We start from the raw sequence: 19,086 nt of genomic DNA, 5'->3' as shown, positions 1-19,086 counted from the left end.
AGGAGACGGGTCCAATCCCTGGTCTGGGAAGAGCCCACGTACCACAGAGCGACGAAGGCCGTGCGCCACAGCTGTTGAGCTTGTGCTCTAGGGCCCGGGAGCCATAACCACTGAGCCCACGGGCCGCAGCTGCCGAAGCCTACTCGGCCTAGAGCCTGTGCTGCACGAGAGAAGCCGCCGCAATGAGCAGCGCGAGCACGGCAGCTAGAGTGGCTCCCGCTCCGCTCGCCGCAGCTAAAGCAAAGCCTGCACAGCAGTGAAGACCCAGCACAGCCAAAAGTCAATAAAATGATACAGAAAGTCAAGTGTTGATCAAAAGAGGAAGTATACTTAATTACACAGATTGTGGGGGGCAGGGAACGGGAATTCCTGGAGCTGCTGTTCAGAATTTGACCTTGAACCAAACCAATCATTGGTGATAGGAACCACAAACACTTATCAAGCAATCACCAGTACACCAGATGCCCACTGGGGGTAATTCAGTTAATCCTTGAAACACCCTCAGAGGTGTAAACTGCGGTACCCATCTACAGAGGGGAAAATTGAGCCTGGGGGCAGTTGAGTGACAGGAAGAAAGAGCCTCTAGCTTGCTTTGCTTCTCCTTCTCACAATGCCCTAGGATTCCCCCCAGATAGACTGAGAAATGAAAATAGGGATCTGGCCCCTGGGTGTGTGTGGGGGGAAGGGCAGATAGCGGTACAGACCCCACAGAGACCAGCCTTCCTTTCTTAATTTTTCTCCCTAACCTGCACGCCACACTCAGCTGTACATATTTTTCTTCTTTATCTTGTTTTTGGCCATTTCCCCCATTAATATGTCAGCTCCCTTCTAGCTGGAGCTTTTGGTTGTCATGCTCGCAGCTGTGTCCTCGGTTCCCAATACGCAGCAGGTACTGATGAATGAATGAATGAATTCAGAGGAGTTAGGAAGGTTGACAGCAGGGACAACTGGGGACAGGAGAGGAGGGGGGAACGAGGCTAGGGCAAGGATGGGGTGGCACCTGGGGGACGGGGGAGCAGGTGGCTTGCAGACATCTGGGGGACAAAAGGACAGGGGCAGAACTCTGGCCAGCAGAGCCCTAGAAGGATGCAAGTGCCGAGATGGAGAAGGGAGTGGTCAGGATGGCCGAGCTCCAAATGTGACGGCCAGGACAGCCCAGGAGGGGCAGCCTGATGAAGCAAGCTGAGGGCTGCATGAGAAGCCTGGATTAACAAACTGGTCCAGGGCACTCAGGGGCGGCCTCTTGAGTCAGGAACTAGCTGCTGCTGCTGCTGCTGCTGCTACTGCTGCTGCTAAATCGCTTCAGTTGTGTCCGACTCTGTGCGACCCCAGAGATGGCAGCCCACCAGGCTCTTCTGTCCCTGGGATTCTCCAGGCAAGAACACCGGAGTGGGTTGCCATTTCCTTCTCCAATGCATGAGAGTGAAAAGTGAAAGTGAAGTTGCTCAGTCGTGTCCGACTTCGCGATCCCATGGACTGCAGCCCACCAGGCTCCTCCATCCGTGGGATTTTCCAGGCAAGAACACTGGAGTGGGGTGCCACTGCCTTCTCCGGAGTCAGGAACTTGGCTGCACCTAATTGAATGATGGTGACAGAGAGGGAGCAGCGCCTGGCGTGAGAGCTCTGGTCCAGGACCAGCTTATCGGGTCAGATTCCCGCTTGGCCCCAGGTGGGGGCAGCCAGGGGGGGTGTGCAGGGCAGGAGGCTGGGTCAGGGGCACAGCGGGAGCCATGACAGCGCTTGCCAGGCAGGTGCTGTGCTGTGCTGTGCTTAGTCACTCAGTCCGTGTCCAGCTCATTGCGACCCCTCGGACTGCAGCCCGCCAGGCTCCTCTGTCCATGGGGCTTCTCCAGGCAAGAATACTGGAGCGGGGTGCCATGCCCTCCTGCAGGGCCTCTTTCCAACTCAGGGATCAAACCTAGGTTTCCTGCATTGCAGGTAGATTCTCTGCCATCTGAGCCACCAGGGAAGCCCAAGAATACTGGGGTGGGTTCAGTTCAGTTCAGTTCAGTCGCTCAGTCGTGTCCGACTCTTTGCGACCCCATGAATCGCAGCACGCCAGGCCTCCCTGTTCATCACCATCTCCCAGAGTTCACTCAGACTCACGTCCATTGAGTCAGTGATGCCATCCAGCCATCTCATCCGCTGTCGTCCCCTTTTCCTCCTGCCCCCAATCCCTCCCAGCATCAGAGTCTTTTCCAATGAGTCAACTCTTCCCATGAGGTGGCCAAAGTACTGGAGCTTCAGCTTTAGCATCATTCCTTCCAAAGAAATCCCAGGGTTGATCTCCTTCAGAATGGACTGGTTGGATCTCCTTGCAGTCCAAGGGACTCTCAAGAGTCTTCTCCAACACCACAGTTCAAAAGCATCAATTCTTTGGTGCTCAGCCTTCTTCACAGTCCAACTCTCACATCCATACATGACCACAGGAAAAACCGTAGCCTTGACTAGATGGACCTTAGTCGGCAAAGTAATGTCTCTGCTTTTGAATACACTATCTGGGTTGGTCATCACTTTTCTTCCAAGGAGTAAGGGTCTTTTAATTTCATGGCTGCAGTCGGTGGGTAGCCTATCCCTTCTCCAGGGAATCTTTCAGACCCAGTAGTTGAACCAGAGTCTCCTGCTTTGCAGGCAGATTCTTTACCAGCTGAGCTAGCAGAGAAGCCAGGTAGGGCCAAAACATAAAAACAAACAAACAAACAAAACATTTTTAGACAGAATACACACACACACCGCCCCCCCAAGTGTTCGTCCCTCTTCTTAGCTGCAAGGGTCATCCTGACCCAGGCTTTGGCGACAGTAGCGCCAGGTCCCAAGGCCAGGGCTCTTCCTATCACCCTCCCTCTCCACTTCACCCTCCTCTCCTCTGCCTTCTGTTCCCCGTCCTTCCTACTGCCCCTCCTCTGGATCCTCGCCCAGTGGTTTCCCTGACGGCTCAGTTATAAAGAATACACCTGCCAATGCAGGAGGTGCAGGAGATGTGGGTTTGATCCCTGCATCGGAAAGACCCGCTGGAGGAGAAAATGGCAACCCCCTCCAGTACTCTTGCCTGGAAAATCCCATGGGCAGAGGGAGCCTGGCGGGCTACAGTCCATGGGGTCACAAAAGAGTGGGATACGACTGAGGACGCACGCACCAGACTTCCCAACAACCCGAAGCTGGGGACTATCATTAGCCTCATCTTGCAGATGGGGAAACTGAGGCCCAGAGTAGTAACGCCCTGGAAATTTGCTTACCCCACCACCTCAATGTCCTAGGCTATTTGGCCTCAGCCTGGCAAAGACAGGCAAAGGCTCTTCTGCCATCTAGTGGACACTCACGGCAACACCTGCCAGTGGCCCGGGGCGGGGAGGCGGGGCCAGTCAGGAAGAGGCAAGCCTAAGGCCCTGACCACCCTTTCTCCTGTTCTTCTCCCTCCAAGCGTTCAAATTTTCACACCCTAAGTTTCCGCCTGAGAAGCATCGACTGACCAGTCTCCCTCCTGGGTCCTTCAGGAGAGAAAGACCCCAAAAGTGGGCAGGGGAGGGAGGTGACATTAATTCGATGCATACAAAAAATTAAAGACCACAAATACAGGTCATTCTGTAATCATAAAAACAGCATGCATGCATATTTCTCCTTTTGTCTCAACTGATTTTGAAAAGCAGCTGTATAAAAATTACTAATTTTATTTGGGGGCTTATAACATGTAGAAAGGTAACATATTTGCCAAGAATAGCACCAAGGAGATGAGAGGGACAACGCTGTATTGGAATCAGGAATTAACACCAGGTAGTAATGTTCCCCAAAGTGGGGCCTGCCTGTTCGCTGCTCGAAAGCCAATAAAAAGGCAAGCTGGTGGGAAAGCAAGTTTGCTTTATTTTGCATGCTGGCAACTGGGGTGCAGGGGAGGTGGATTCCTTCCAAAGGCTGACACCCCCCCACCCACTGACAATCAGTGGGCAAGAGGTTTTATAGACAGAGGGAGGGGGCTGCAGGCAGAAAACAGCACAGCCAGCTCTGACAGTCATCTTCAAACTGGTCGCTCAGAGGTCTGCAGCGTCACCCTGACTGTTTCCGTAGAGCTAATCTTCAGTTCCAGGGTCAGCTTGTTCCCAAGTCCTTGAGGCCAGTTCTCGAAATCGTAACAGCTTAGCTTATGTCATGCCTACGGTCTGGTTATCATGCAGTTCACGTCTTCCACCTGGTAGGGATTTCAGTATCTTAAAGACAGCACACAGCATACCACTCAGAATGTTATTTACAACCCATGAAGAGGAGCTAAACGTCCTTGACTATGTTTAATGACTAAACTGTTACTGCTTAGTCTTGTTGAACTGTTTCCCTTTGTTTCTGCATTTTCTCACTTCTCTGATTAAACTTATTCTTTGGCTAAAGTTTTTTGTCACAGACAGAAGGCAGGCAGACGAGCATAGGGTCCTGCTCTATTCTGGTAACTCTAATTGACAAAAACAAAGGAATCGAACCAGAAATTCAAAAAGAGAAAACCAAGGTAACAACTCTAGATACTTGCCTCCTTTATTTTCTTGGATTCTTTATCAAACATGTAACTGCATGAAGTAATCATTATAACAATATATTATTTGTTCTGTAACACAGGTGGATGCAATATGTAAAACAATTATAGTATAATAATAACAATAATAGCATGGGCTTTCCTGGTGGGTCAGATGGTAAAGAATCTGCCTGCAATGCAGGAGACCTGGCCGGGTTCCATCCCTGGGTCGGGAAGATCCCCTGGAGAAGGGAATACTAACTCCAGTATTCTTGCCTAGAGAATTTTATGGACAGAGGGGCCTGGTGGGCTACACAGTCCAAGGGGTCGCAGAGAGTCAGAACTGAGCGACGTTCACACATAATAATAGGACAAAATGGGGAAGAGGAAATGAGATATGTAAGATCAACATTTCTATATATGTCCTTAACATTTAGGCAGCATAGAGACTTCCCAGATGGTCTAGTGGGTAAGGCTTTGTGCTCCAAATGCAGGGGCCCAGCTTTGATCCCCTGATGAGGAAATAGATCTTACATGTATGATGCAACTAAGAGTTAGCATACTGCAACTAAGACTCAGTGCAGCCAAAATAAATAAAATTTTTTTTTAATTTAAGACAGCAAAAATCCAAGGAGATTCTAAGTTGAAATGCATATGGTAAGCCCTAGAACAGTCACTAAGGAAATAACTCAATATATATACTGAAAAAAATCATTACAGGAAGTAAAATGTTATGTTAGGAAATAGTTGCTTCATGCAACAGTAAGCAGTAAAGAAATAAACAAGTGGGACTACATCAAACTGAAAAGCTTCTGCACAGCAAAAGAAACCATCAACAAAATGAAAAGACAAACTCCAGAATGGGAGAAAATATTTGCAAACTCTGTATCTGATAAGGGGTTAATATCCAAAACACACAAAGAACTCAAAACCCAAACAATACGATTTTTTTTAATGGGCAGAAGAACCAAATAGAAATTTTTTTCAAAGACGACATCCAAATGGCCATCAGGTACAGTGCATGAAAAGATGTCATCAGACAAGTGCAAATCAAAATTGCAATGAAACATCACTTCACATCTGTTAAAATGCCATTGGAGAAGGCGATGGCACCCCACTCCAGTACTTTTGCCTGGAAAATCCCAAGGGCGGAGGAGCCTGGTAGGCTGCAGTCCACGGGGTTGCTGAGTCGGACACGACTGAGTAACTTCACTTTCACTTTTCACTTTTATGCATTGGAGAAGGAAATGGCAACACACTCCAGTGTTCTTGCCTGGAGAATCCCAGGGACGGGGGAGCCTGGTGGGCTGCCGTCTATGGGGTCGCGCAGAGTCGGACACGACTGAAGTGACTTAGCAGCAGCAGCAGCAAAATGCCATCAAAAAGACAAGAGCGGGACTTCCCTGGTATGGGAACTAAGATCCCTCGTGCCCCGTGTGTGTGCTTAGTCGCTCAGTCGTGTCTGACTCTTGCAACCCAGTAGATTGCAGTCTATGGAGCCTGCCAGGCTCCTCTGTCCTTGGGATTCTCCCAGCAAGAATACTGGAGTGGATTGCCGTTTCCATCTCCAGGGGATCTTCCTGACCCAGGAATTGAACCCAGGTCTCCTGCATTGCAGGCAGATTCTTTACTGACTGAGCTATGAGGGAAGCCCCTCTCATGACCTGCATTGAGGAAAGAAAGAAAAAAAAAGACAAGAGAACAGTTGGTGTTTCGAACATGGAGGAAAAAAGAACCCTGTCACACTGTTGGCAGAAATGTGAGTTGACGAAGCCACCTGTGGAGAGCAGTTTGGAGGATCCTTTAAAAAATTAAAGTTAGAACTACTATGCGTGCTAAGTCGCTTCAGTCATGTTCGAGTCTATAACCCTGTGGACATAGCCCACCAGGCTCCTCTGTCCCTGGGATTCTTCAGGCAAGAAAACTGGAGTGGGCTGCCATGCCCCGCTCCAGGGATCTTCTCAACCCAGGAATCCAACCCACGTCTCTTACAGCTTTGGCATTCTGCATTACTAGCACCCCTGGGAAGCCCCATATGATCCAGCAATTCCACCTCTGTATATTTATCTGAAGGAAACAATAACACTCACTCTCATATTCATTGCATGTGAAGGAGAACACATCTATGCTGTATCAAGGTCGCTGGCATCCTGCCATATCACTTAACCACTAAACTACCATTGGAACAGCCCACATGTGTTCTATAGGACAGATGGAATGCTTGGTTCTCTGTGGTTAGCTAATGCTTTGCCTTAGTAATAAATATGTGAGGCCTTTTCTGGGGGAAAAAATGGGCAGGAGTTGCCTGGTCCAGTGATTAAGAGTCCACCTGCCAGTGCAGGGAACACAGGTGCGATACGTGCTCCTGGAAGATTCCATATGCTGTAGGGCAGGTAACCCCATGCACTACTAAGCCCACATGGGGTAACTAGTGAAGCCCGAGTGCCCCAGAGCCCAGGCTTCGAAAAAAGAGGAGCCACTACACGGAGAAGCCTGTGCAGCACAGCTAGAGACTAGCCCCCCACTCACTGCACCTAGAGAAAGCCCACACACAGCAAGAAAGACCCAGCCCAGCCAAAAATACATACAGAAAACCAATGCTTTAAAAACGGGCAATGAAATTGAATAGACATTTCTCCAAAGAAGATACAGGTAGGGTCAATAAGTACAGGAAAAGATGCCCAAAAGCAATGAAAATTGCTTTTCATCGAAAAGCAAATCAAAGCTACAATGAAATACCACTTCACACCACTAGGATGGTTATAATAAGAGAAAAATAATAAAGGATGTGGAGAATTTGAAACTCTCACACATTGCTGATGGGAATGTAAAATGATACAGGCATTTTATAAACCACTCTGGCAGTTAAACAGAGAATTACCAAGGGACTCGGCAATTCCACCCCGGCAATATCCAAGAGAAATGAATACATACAGACACAAAGATTTGCATGGAAATGTCATTATTTCCTTATCCACAATAGTGAAAAAGTAGAAACCACACAAGCGTTCATCAGCTGAAGAATGAATAAACAAAATATATCTATGTGATAGAATATTACTCGGCTGTAAAAAGAAACGAAATATTGATCCATGATATAATGTCAATGAACCTTGAAAACATTATGCTAACTGGAGAAAGCCAGTCACAAAAGATCTCATTTTGTGTGATTCCAATTCCCCAGGTGGTGCAGTGGAAAAGAATCCACCTGCCAGTGCAGGACGTACTGGAGACGGAGACACACAGGTTCAGTCCCTGGGCTAGGAAGATCCCCTGGAGGAGGAAATGGCAACCCACCACAATATTCTTGACTGGAAAATTTTAGGGACAGAGGAGCCTGATGGACTACAGTCCGTGGGGCCCCAAAGAGTTGGACATGACTGAGAGACTGAACACGCATGCAATTATGTAAAATGTCTAGAATAGGGAAATAGTGGTATAAAGTAGATTCCTACAGCCTAGGGCTGGGGAATGGGGAGGGAATGGCAAGTGACTCCTCAGAGTAAGGGGCTTCTTTCAGGGGGGAACATGGAAGTGTTCTCAATTTTATGGTGACGTTGCACAACTGTATATATATGCTGCTGCTGCTGCTAAGTCACTTCAGTCGTGTCCGACTCTGTGCGACCCCATAGACGGCAGCCCACCAGGCTCCTCTGTCCCTGGGATTCTCCAGGCAAGAACACTGGAGTGTGTTGCCATTTCCTTCTCCAATGCACGCATGCATGCATGCATGCTAAGTTGCTTCAGTCATGTCTGACTCTGTGCGACCCTATGGACAGCAGCCCACCAGGATTCTCTAGGCAAGAATACCCGAATGGGTTGCCATTTCCTTCTCTAGTGTATATATATATGTATGTAAATGTAGTTTTAAAAAAAACATTGAATTGTACAACTCACATGTGTGAATTATATGGCATGTGAGCTATATCTTTTTAACTGACATTCCCCTTTATAAAAAAACTGCGGCTGTGCTGGGTCTTTGTTGTGGCCCTCAGGGTTTCTTCCTGTTGCAGAGCACAGGGCTCCAGAGCAAGTGGGCATGTGGGTTTATGTGCCTCACCCCATGTGGGATCTCAGTTCTTTGACCAGGGATCAAATCCACCTCCTGTACTTTGGAAGGCAGATTCTCAACCACTGGACCACCAGGGAAGTCTCTGTGAAACATATCTTAATTAAACATATTAATTTTTAATTAATAAAATAAAAATTCTAATTGGGCTCAACTGTCACCTCCTCCAAGAGCTCTCTCTCCTAATATAAACCCTCCACTTTATCCTCTTTCATGTCTTTCTTCACAGTCTGACTTTGTGAGTTCTTTCCTTTTCCATTCTGGGTCTCCCCTCCAGAGGAGCCATTTTTTTTGCCTAAACAAATTGCTAAGCCCGGAGCTTCCAAAGGTGGGGCTCCCCCTTGATCATTTTTAGCACCCCCATCCACCCCTCGGCCCCAGCCCCAAGCCCTACTCTGCCCCAGGATCTGTGTTGGAAACAAGCAGATGGGGCTTGAATATCTGCTGCTATGAAACACAAATCAGATCCTCCCATAATAATAATTACTATTCCATTGCTTAATGAATGTTTAGGGGGTTTGCTAAGTGTGTCTGACTCTGCGATTCCATGGACTGTAGCCCACCAGGCTCCTCTGTCCATGCGATTTCCCAGGCAAGAATACCGGAGTGGGTTGCCGTTTCCTTTTCCAGAGAATCTTCCTGGCCCAGGGATGGAATCCGCATCTCTTGGCAGGCAGATTCTTCACCACTGAGCCACCAGCAAAGCCTTTAATGAACGTTAGCACTTGTTAACTGCTCTGTACCTGGCATTTCACACGAGTTGAGTGTGAATGAGTGTTACCTGCTCAGTCCTATCCAACTCTTTGCGACCTCATGGACCGTAGCCAGCCAGGCTCCACTGTTTACGGAATTTTCCAGGCAAAGATACCGCAGGGGGTTGCCATTTCCTGCTCCAAGGGATCTTCCCGACCCAGGGATCTAACCTGTGTCTCTAGGCGGGTGGATACTTGACCACTGCGCCACCCGGGAAGCCAGTATGGTAACATTACTAGGAAAAAAAAAAACACACCAGTACTATTCCCATTTTGGGGTTCCCTAGTGGCTCAGACGGTAAAGAATCCGCCTGCAATGCGGGACACCTGGGTTCGATCCGTGAACTGGGAAGACCCCCTGGAGGAAGGCATGGCAAACCCACTCCAATATTCTTGCCTGGAGAATCCTTATAGACAGAGGAGCCTGGCAGGCTACAGTCCATGGGGTCGCAAAGAGTCTAACACGACTGAGCGACTACGCACACATTCCCGTTTTACAGAAGAGAACGCTCAGGTCCTGGAGCCTCATCACCGGGACGAGGATGCACACAGAATGGATGTAAAGGCAGGAACCTGGACCGGGCCTCCGAGACCGCCCGGTGTACCTACAACTCCCGGCATGCCGCGCGCGCCGAGAGAACAGGAGGGCTTGTCGCGCTGCGTCTCGGGAGTTGTAGTCTCGCCGCAAAGGGAGGCCGGGCTGCGAGAGGTTGGTGGATCTGGAGACAGCAAAGAAGCAAATCTTATTGAGCTCGGGGCTGAGGAGCCAATGGGCTCGCGGAATCGAAAGGGCCGGACTTCCGGCCGCGAAATCAAGGAGAGCGGCTGCGCGAGGGCGGCCACTTCCTTTTCGAGGGTGGCGGCGGTCGTGGGTAGAGCGCCATGAAGGCCTCAGGGACGGTAAGGTGGGCGCGGTGGGGCAAGGGGTCAGAGAACGCGACGCGGACCGAATCGGGAGCTGCGGGAGGAAGCATGGGACACGCGGGGAGTGCGCGTTCTGGTTAGGGCCAGTGCGCCGAGGTCCCCAGTTGCGGCCAACATGGCGGCCACTGCGGGAGCCGCGTGGGGAGGCCAGAGCGTGGCCCGGGCCGGCTCGGGAATCGCGGGAGCCGGGGAGTCCGAGTCTCCTTTCCACAGAAGAGACAAACTGAGCGGCGTGGAAACACGCGCCACGGGACTTCACCGACCTTCCGAGCCTCGGTTTCTCCGTTTGCGAAGTGAATATAGTGCCAAGGGTGGGAGTTGGCGGGCAATAGTGTTTTTCTTGGAACGGCTGTAAGAGAAGTAGAAGAAAATTATTGTAGCTCGGGGCTAACATGGGGAGTGGGAGTCTTAACCGCTGTGGCAGGTGCTGGGCAAAATCATCGTTAGGGTTCAGAGATGGAAGATTAGACCCTGCGGAGAAGCATTTTAGGTGGGTCATTCTCAGCTTTCCAGCTCCAGTTTGCACACTGGGAAGGGGTCCGACCGCATCGGTCCCTTCCTGAGTGGGTGGTCTGGGAGGCCGATGAGTCAGATTGAGAGGTTAAAGTAAGAATGGAGTTTGTGATATTTGGGGTTATTTTCTACTGACATTAATTAGTAAAATGGTGATGAGCCATTTTGTGGAGGTGGCTCCTTTCTACTGTATCCCAGGATTTGAATGTGGCAGATATCATCCCTGTTGCATCTGTGCAAACAGGGAGCTTCTGCTTGGGAGTCGAAACCTCTTGGACTGCAACTGGGAAACTGAGGCAGCCCCAAGACATGACCTAAGTCGGGAAAACCCAGAGCTGGGCAGGGAACTGGATTCTTGTCCTGATTCTGCCTGGAGTTGGCTGTGAGATTCCCGGCTGGTCACTGTCTCTGGAGTCCCAGATTTTCATTTTGACAAGTGGTTGTGAGCTGGATAGATGAGGTGTTGGGAGGAAGGAGACAGCCCCCCTGGTCTGTGTCTAGCTAACGTGAAGGGAGAGAGAGGGGCTGAGAGCCTCACCCAGCTTTCCTGAGCCAGGGCAAAGGGCATTCGGGCACCTGGGTTAATCCTCCTCACTCTCACTGCTTTTTATGAGGAAGGCTCGGACCATGGAATGACCCACAGTCACCCAGATATCCCAGGAAGGCACTGGTGGGACTTGACCTTCTCCATTCCCTGATCCGTTGTCCACAGGCTTGGGAAAGGGAGCAGAGTGAGTCCCCGCAGTTGCCTCTAGACTTTGGGTGCTGGTCCCCACCTCAACCATTGTTTCTTTTTTAGCTTCGAGAGTATAAGGTGGTGGGGCGCTGCCTGCCGACCCCCAAATGCCGCACGCCGCCCCTCTATCGCATGAGAATTTTTGCGCCTAACCATGTTGTTGCCAAGTCCCGCTTCTGGTACTTTGTGTCTCAGTTGAAGAAGATGAAGAAATCCTCGGGGGAAATCGTCTACTGTGGACAGGTATGGGGTGTCTGAAGCTGGGTGGAATCGGGGTGAATTTACACTTTCCCATGGGACATCTGTCACCCTCCAGAGTTAGCAGACTTTACAGCCTCTGATCCTGTTCCTTTGTGGTCTTCATGCCCTACATTAGGATGGAATAGGTGGCTTGGTGCCCTTTTCCTAATGAGAAAACCCTGGGCTTCATCTGTAAAGTTGGGGGGAGGGCAGTGCTGGACTCTGCACAGTGAGGCTGCACTGGGTAACTGATGGTTTTATGGCCCAGACGGTCCCAAGAGAATTGTTGGTTGGCTAGGGGAATTCAGAAGCTGTGTCAGTCCCCTTGCGGGGAGCATCCCAGCCTGGACTGCCCTTCATCCCTGCGGTTACCATGGAGATTTCCCTCCGACAGCAGATTTCCCCTCAGGTGCCTGAAGGTGCAGGGACTGGAAGACGGGCAAGAGAGGTCCAGGGGCTGAACCATCCTTCGTAGCGTTGGAGGCAGGGGTGCAGGAATGGTGGTGGCCCTGGTCGAGGCCCACTTGCTCTAGCCTCAGCCGGTCTCCTCTCCGTGACAGGTGTTCGAGAAATCTCCCCTGCGAGTGAAGAACTTCGGCATCTGGCTGCGCTATGACTCCCGCAGCGGCACCCACAACATGTACCGCGAGTACCGGGATCTGACCACCGCCGGCGCCGTCACCCAGTGCTGTAAGCCGCCAGGCCTCTGCTTTAGACTCCACAGGGCAGGCACCTGCAGCTCAGTCTGACACTTCAGTCAGACAGAGGCGCAATAAATGCAAGAGGCTTCTCGGGGCTGGGGGGCAGTCCTCAGGGATGGAGGCAGGGGAGATGTTTGCTTTGGGGTTAGGAGTGGAGAGGATGCCCCAAGCGTGCCTTTTTCTGGAACCTGGCAGTAAGTGGACTTGGGCTGGGGGTGGGTGGAGAGGAGGGGCTCTGGTCATTCCTGAGCTGGTTCACCAGCACCAACTGCATCTGGAACCTCCTCTTGAGGTTTGAGGTCAGCCCTGTATAGATGGAGCTGCCTGCCAGAAACCTAGTCCAGCCCCTGTCCAGGGATGGGACCTGGCATTAGCAACCCTGAGTGCTCCAGCGTGTGTCACCTGCTGGGACCAGAATCCGAGCACCTAAACCCAAGAACTGCTGTTTCTTGTAGCAGTGGTTTAAACAGAGGTGCTAACAGCAAATGTTACCTTGTCGCCTTTGTGGGGCTGCAGCCGTGCCCCTCAAAGTGAATTTGGAGGTTCTACACACTTGGTGGCCGGTGTCTGCTGGGACCAGATGCTGTGGCTATTTGGTCCCTGAGCGCCCTCCATCCCCACGCATGATGGGAAAATGTGCACGTTCACACTCCCCCCTCCTGATCTCTGCAGACCGAGACATGGGCGCCCGGCACCGAGCCCGGGCCCACTCAATCCAGATCATGAAGGTGGAGGAGATCGCAGCCAGCAAGTGCCGCCGACCAGCGGTCAAGCAGTTCCACGTGAGTGCCCTCTGGGTCCTGCAGGGCAGGCTGGGCTGAGGGGGCTCTCTTGGAACACCAGACTGGTCTGGCAGCTCCCCCAGCCTTGGGAGATGCAATAAGGCAGCGGGTTTGACGCAGGAACCCTGTGGGGGGTGGCCACACCTCAGTGGTCCCTGGGAGACAAAGTTAAGAGCCTTCCACCACCGCCACCCCCCTTACCTGCCTCTTCTTGTCCCAGGACTCCAAGATCAAGTTCCCACTGCCCCACCGGGTCCTCCGTCGCCAGCACAAGCCACGCTTCACCACCAAGAGGCCCAACACCTTCTTTTAGGTGCAGGCCCTCTGCCCCCAGGTCTGCCCAAATAAAACTTAATGGGAAAACCGAGTGCCCAGATACACGTCTTGTTTTCTTTACACACCCTGCAGAACTCAAAAGGGTGCAGCCAAGCTGTGAGTGCGCTGGGAGGGATCTTCCCCTCCTTGAGTAGGGCCCCAGCACTGGATTCTCAGGAAGGGCAAGCTCCTCCCCACTCAGCGCTCTCTTCATTCAGTGCGGTCAGACAGCTGTGCTGTGAGCTTCGGGGTGTGCTGCAGGCCCCAGCTTTGGCCCCAGATCTCTTTTGCCTGCCATGTTATGCGTATTTCTCAGCTCTGTGCTGCTCCCCTTCATTCTTGGCGGTAAAAGGACAGCTGCACCCAGGGGGGAAAGCCTGTGGGTTTGGTTCTATTGCAGGTGTGATCTTCCCTACCTAGCCTCCAGCCCTGTTGTAGATCCTCAGAGCAGGCCCAAGGGGGCGCCCAGGAGGGTTGTGCGGCTGTGCTGGCTTGTTTGCCCTCTGCCCGCTGGGGGCCCCTTGAATGAAGCTGTGCTAATCCCACCGAGGAGGCCGCGGTGTCTCAGTGGGCAGCTGTCTGCTTGAGGCCTGGGGAATTCCAGGCATGAAGCTAATCCCACCCTGAGCTCCTCAACCAGGAGGCTGAGGCAGAGCTAAGAATTCAGTTCTTGGTGGTGTCACCTTGGACAGTGCAGGCACTTTGTACCTTGCTGTCTTCTTCAGAAGATCAGGGCACTGACTGAATTTGCTCAGCTGCCTTGGGGAGTTACTGTTCTGCAGGCAGTGGGTACACGGGTCAGTGAGGGCCTGCCTTGTCTTCCAGAGAACCATGGATGGGGAAGAAGCTGCCGCACGAAGAGGTAGTGTGGAGTGGGGGCTGGGAGAAGCATGGTCCTGGACAAGGGCACAGCCTCCACTCCCCCACCTGTCCAAGGAGGGGTTTAGTTGGCGTGATGATCTTGGGTGGTTTCCAGAAAATCAACTCACTTCAGATCCCACCTGTTCTTGGAGAGTTTCCCGGGGAAGGTCTCAGGCATGGCTAGCCATTCTCACGGGAAAGACAGGCCCTGAGTCCTCAGTGACTGCTTAGCCTGTTCCAGCCCCTGGGGCTTGCCAGTGGTAAAGAGCCTGCCTGCACATGCAGGAACGTAAGAGACGTGTTCAATCCCTGGGTCCATCGACCCCTTGGAGGAGGGCGTGGCAACCCACTCCAGTATTCTTGCCTGGAGGATCCCATGGACACAGGAGCTTGGCTGGCTACAGTCCATGGATCACTAAGAGTCAGACACAACTGAAGTGACTGAGCTCACCACACAGACCAGCACCGTTGGTGCTTCCCTGCCTCCCTACACTTGCTGAGCCCTCTGCCTCACTGGAGACTGTAGACCATACAATGATTGACAAGGACTGTCCCACACCAGACTGAGGGCAGAGACCACATGTGTTACTGTGACCCCAGGAGGAGTTAAAAATAATCTGAGACCGGGTTGTGATGGCCACTGAACACCTTTCTACCTCCATCTGCACCACGTGGGTAAGCCCTGATCTGGCAGTGCTGGGCCAGATTTTTTATATTAATGCCAAAATGCCTACCACTAACATACTAATTAACTCAGCTTAATAAGAGGACTATTTTCCTTCAACCTTGCCAACACCATGGGTGAACAAGCTGGTGGCTGAAAAGAAACCTTAGGGTTTGCCTTTCCTTATATGGAAAGCATTCTGCCCTGAGACAAATCACTCGTAGAAAAAAGCCTTAGGAACTCCTCTCATGGGCTGCTGGGTTGGTATATGGGCATTCCTTAGTGGTGTAGTGGCTGGGACTCCATGACTCACTGCTGGGACCTGGGTTCGATCCCTGGTCGGGAACTAAAGATCCTGCAAGCCTTGTGATGTGGCCAAAAAAAAAGCTCAGGTATGTGGAGTAAAAGGCTGAAAAAAATTTCCCCACATAGATTATAAATGCTTTTTCCTCAGGGCAGTTCCTCCTGACGTTTAAGATATTTGTGCAGCCAAATTTTTCTTGAATATCTGCCTAGGTGATTTCATTAACCCTGTGATTTCTGGCAGAAATTCCTGGTTACCCTAAAGATTCCTTCTCTCCTTTCTCAGTAATAGGCATCTCCATATCTAGATGCCACCCAGGAAAAGTTTGGCAGCTTCCTTTCCATTTAAGGATGGGCGTGTGATATTAGCAGTAGTGATGCATGCATTTCCAGAAAATGATCTGGCTGGAAGATAGGAACATGGCTGGTTCTCCAGCAGTTGTTTGGCCATGAAACTCCTGATCCCTGTTCCTGGGGCAGGTCACAGCCCACTCTGAGCCTTAGTTTTTTCCTGTATAAAGTGGAAATGGTGATCCCTTAGGTCTCAGGTGGTGGGCTTCAGATGAGCTAGAGGTTGAGAGGCCAGCAATGTCAGGTGGGAGAATGTACCACCAGGAAAGTGGAAGGCCAGGGAGGGCCCCACAAAGGCCCCTCATGCACGCCCATCCCCACCTTGAAACTCTGCCAAAATTTCATCCACATTACAGCCTGGGAACCAGCTGGGGAATGGGGTCAGTCTCATAGAAGAGGCCTTGAACCAGGTGATGAGTGTGCCCTCAGCTTGCCAGCACACCTATCCACACACCCATCCTGCATTCTACTCGTCGTCGCATAAACTTGTCCATTGACAGGCCCTACCACGGAATCACCCCTGGCAACTACCCCACAAAGCATGCACAGAGCGGTCATCCAGAAGCTGGCTGGAGGTCTCAAGGACCACTGAGGTGAACCCTCAAGTCTCCAGTGGTGGTTGGGCCAGGACCAACCAGCACAAAGGCCCAGAGCTAGGGAGAAATGGGCCCGTCTGTGTGGGCCTGTGGAGCAAGATGGGCCACTTGGATTGCTGGCTCCCCTCAGTGGTCAGCTCGGGCCCAGGGACAAGTCTTTTCCCAGGCTCTCGCGGCCAACCCGAAGGTGGGCAGGAATCTGCACCCCACAGGCCCTTAGGTGCTGAGGCTCTCTAGGTCCCGCCCCCGGGCTTCTCCAGGTGCCAGGTGTCCCAGACTGGACAGGGCTGGGAGCCCTGGAGGAGAGCCGCACCTCCCTGACCCACCCCGCACCTCATTTCTGAGTCAGGCAAGGCAAACGGGGGCCCCGGGTGACCCGTGGTAGATCCTGAAACCCAGAGAGACTCGGAACCACAGGATCAGAATCTTTAGGACTTGGAATCAGGGAGTCTTACAGAAAATGACAGCCACTGGTAGTAATAATGGTTTGCTTTTACTGAATGCAGGATGGGATGTTCAGGGACATATCCAGCAGGTCATTCTGGAGCAGCTAGAACAGCTCACAACCTCTCATCTCTGACCCCTGCCCTGTCTCCAAGGAGACATGAGCACACTGGGGATGCCCAGGCAGCAGCCAGGAGTGGTGGCAGCAGATATCCCCTTAGCACCCCGACATCCTTGCCCCTTTTGCTTAGACCACTGCTGCTGGGCTCTCAAGAGACTGCCCTGCTCCTCTCCCCCATCCAGGGGGAGTCCTCGGGTCCTGCCTGCCCTCCTCCCATCCCATGATTGGAATCGTACAGTCAGGGAAGGCGTAACTGCTGCCTCTCTCTCCTCCCTGCCCTCCTCCACACTTCCCCCTACCCCGCAACCACCACCCAGCAGGGCTTCCAACTCAGCCTACCATCCAGGAAATCCACAACATGTTCTGAATCTACCCATTTTTCCCCACCCTCAACCCCTGCCATGGACCTGGTGGGTTTTTAAGAACCTGTGGTGATTTAGTTGCTAAGTCGTGCCCAACTCTTATGACCCCATGGACTGTAGCCTGCCAGGCTCTTCTGTCCATGGGATTTCCCAAGCTAGCATGCTGGGGTGGGTTGCCAGTTCCTTCTCCAGGGGTCTTCCTGACCCAGGGATCGAACCCAGGTCCTTTGCAGGTGGACCCTTCATCAACTGACCCATCAGGGAAACTAGGTCCCTCATTTGCTCCAGACTCCAATTGCTCCCACCCAGTGCCCTCAGAATAAAATCCAGACCCCTTCCAAGGCTCAAAGTCTACAGTGATCCTCCCTGTCTTGCTCTTTCCAACCTCAGAGCCCTACCCCCAGCTCTCTGCAAACCTGGCTCATTCTCTGCCTGCAGGGTCCCTCTCTGAGGCCTCACATTGTGTCCCCTGCCTCCCTCCCCCAGGCTGTCTCCATCTCTGACCTTGCTTCACTCTTGTCATCTGTTAGCTTCTGAAATGGGTATTCATCTGCTGGCTTGATCAGAGCCCTGCGGCCACGAGCAGGGCATGTCCACCTGCATCCTGTTGTGTGCCCAGTGGCTGGTGCAGGGCCCTGCACACAGTAGGCACTTAATGAAAGGGATTCAGCCCAAGTGTTGTCTGCAGCCTGGACCCTCCTTCCACCAGGGTACGAGAAGAGAGGAGCTGGCAAGGGACGATTCCCCACCCCAAACCCCTTGGGGAGACAAGACAGCTTCCCCCCCACAACTTGCATCAATCTGCATATATTTGCATTTTCTTGCTTGGCTTTGCGGGGAATCTTCCAGCATTTCCCTTTCCCAACAGGTTTCTGAGGAGGATGCAGCAGAGAAGGGAAGGGAGGAGGAACACGGTGTCCTCCGCACCCTTCTGGCAAAGGCGAAGGGTGTTCAGTTCAGTCGCTCAGTCGTGTCGAACCCTTTGTGACCCCATGAACCGCAGCACTCCAGGCCTCCCTGTCCATCATCAACTGCCGGAGTTTACTCAAACTCATGTCCATTAAGTCGGTGATGCCATCCAACCATCTCACCCTTTGTCCTCCCCTTCTTATCCCACCTGCAGTCTTTCCCAGCATCAAGGTCTTTTTCAATGAGTCAGCTCTTTGCATCAGGTGGCCAAAGTATTGGAGTTTCAGCTTCAACATCAGTCCTTCCAATGAATATTCAGGACTGATTTCCTTTAGGATGGACTGGTTGAATCTCCTTGAAGTCCAAGGGACTCTCGAGAGTCTTCTCCAACACCACAGTTCAAAAGCATCAGTTCTTCAGCGCTCAGCTTTCTTTATAGTCCAACTCTCACAGCCACACATGACCACTGGAAAAACCATAAGCCTTGACTAGATGGACCTTTGTTGGCAAAGTAATATCTCTGCTTTTTAATATGCTATCTAGGTTGGTCATAACTTTCCTTCCAAGGAGTAAGCGTCTTTTAATTTCATGGCTGCAGTCACCATCTGCAGTGATTTTGGAGACCCCCAAAATAACTCTGTCACTGCCTCCACTGTTTCCCCATCTATTTCCCATGAAGTGATGGGACCAGATGCCATGATCTTCGTTTTCTGAATGTTGAGCTTTAAGCCAACTTTTTCACTCTCCTCTTTCACTTTCATCAAGAGGCTTAGTTGTTCTTCGCTTTCTGCCATAAAGCGAAGGGTGCAGACATCCCAGCAGACAACAGATGGCCGTGTGGAGCCATGGCATCGCATCTCCAGGGAGGAGCCCTGCGTGGAGACAGAATAAGACAGTCCCGGGTCAAACGAGAGGCTGCCTGGCGGTCACTGGACCCAGCTTGGGTGA

At 51.7% G+C, this 19,086-nt stretch overlaps 1 protein-coding gene and 1 non-coding gene across 2 annotated transcripts; both read left to right on the top strand.

Moving 5' to 3' along the window:
* Positions 1–10,160: 10,160 nt before the first annotated feature.
* On the top strand, positions 10,161–13,573 carry RPL18A (ribosomal protein L18a). Its single transcript, XM_068980964.1, has 5 exons — positions 10,161–10,216; positions 11,553–11,732; positions 12,290–12,419; positions 13,103–13,212; positions 13,433–13,573. Exons 1-5 carry the CDS (start codon positions 10,199–10,201, stop codon positions 13,523–13,525), a joined length of 531 nt encoding a protein of 176 aa, XP_068837065.1. The 5' UTR covers positions 10,161–10,198; the 3' UTR covers positions 13,526–13,573.
* Positions 12,850–12,983, top strand: LOC138086709 (small nucleolar RNA SNORA68). Its single transcript, XR_011145415.1, has one exon. It is a non-coding gene; the product is annotated as a small nucleolar RNA SNORA68 (small nucleolar RNA).
* Positions 13,574–19,086: the final 5,513 nt, after the last annotated feature.

The sequence above is a fragment of the Capricornis sumatraensis genome, chromosome 9, assembly GCF_032405125.1.
Source record: "Capricornis sumatraensis isolate serow.1 chromosome 9, serow.2, whole genome shotgun sequence".
In the NCBI taxonomy this organism is placed as follows: Eukaryota; Metazoa; Chordata; class Mammalia; order Artiodactyla; family Bovidae; genus Capricornis; species Capricornis sumatraensis.
Note: the sequence above shows the minus strand (reverse complement) of the source record. Positions and strands in the feature narration are given on the sequence as shown.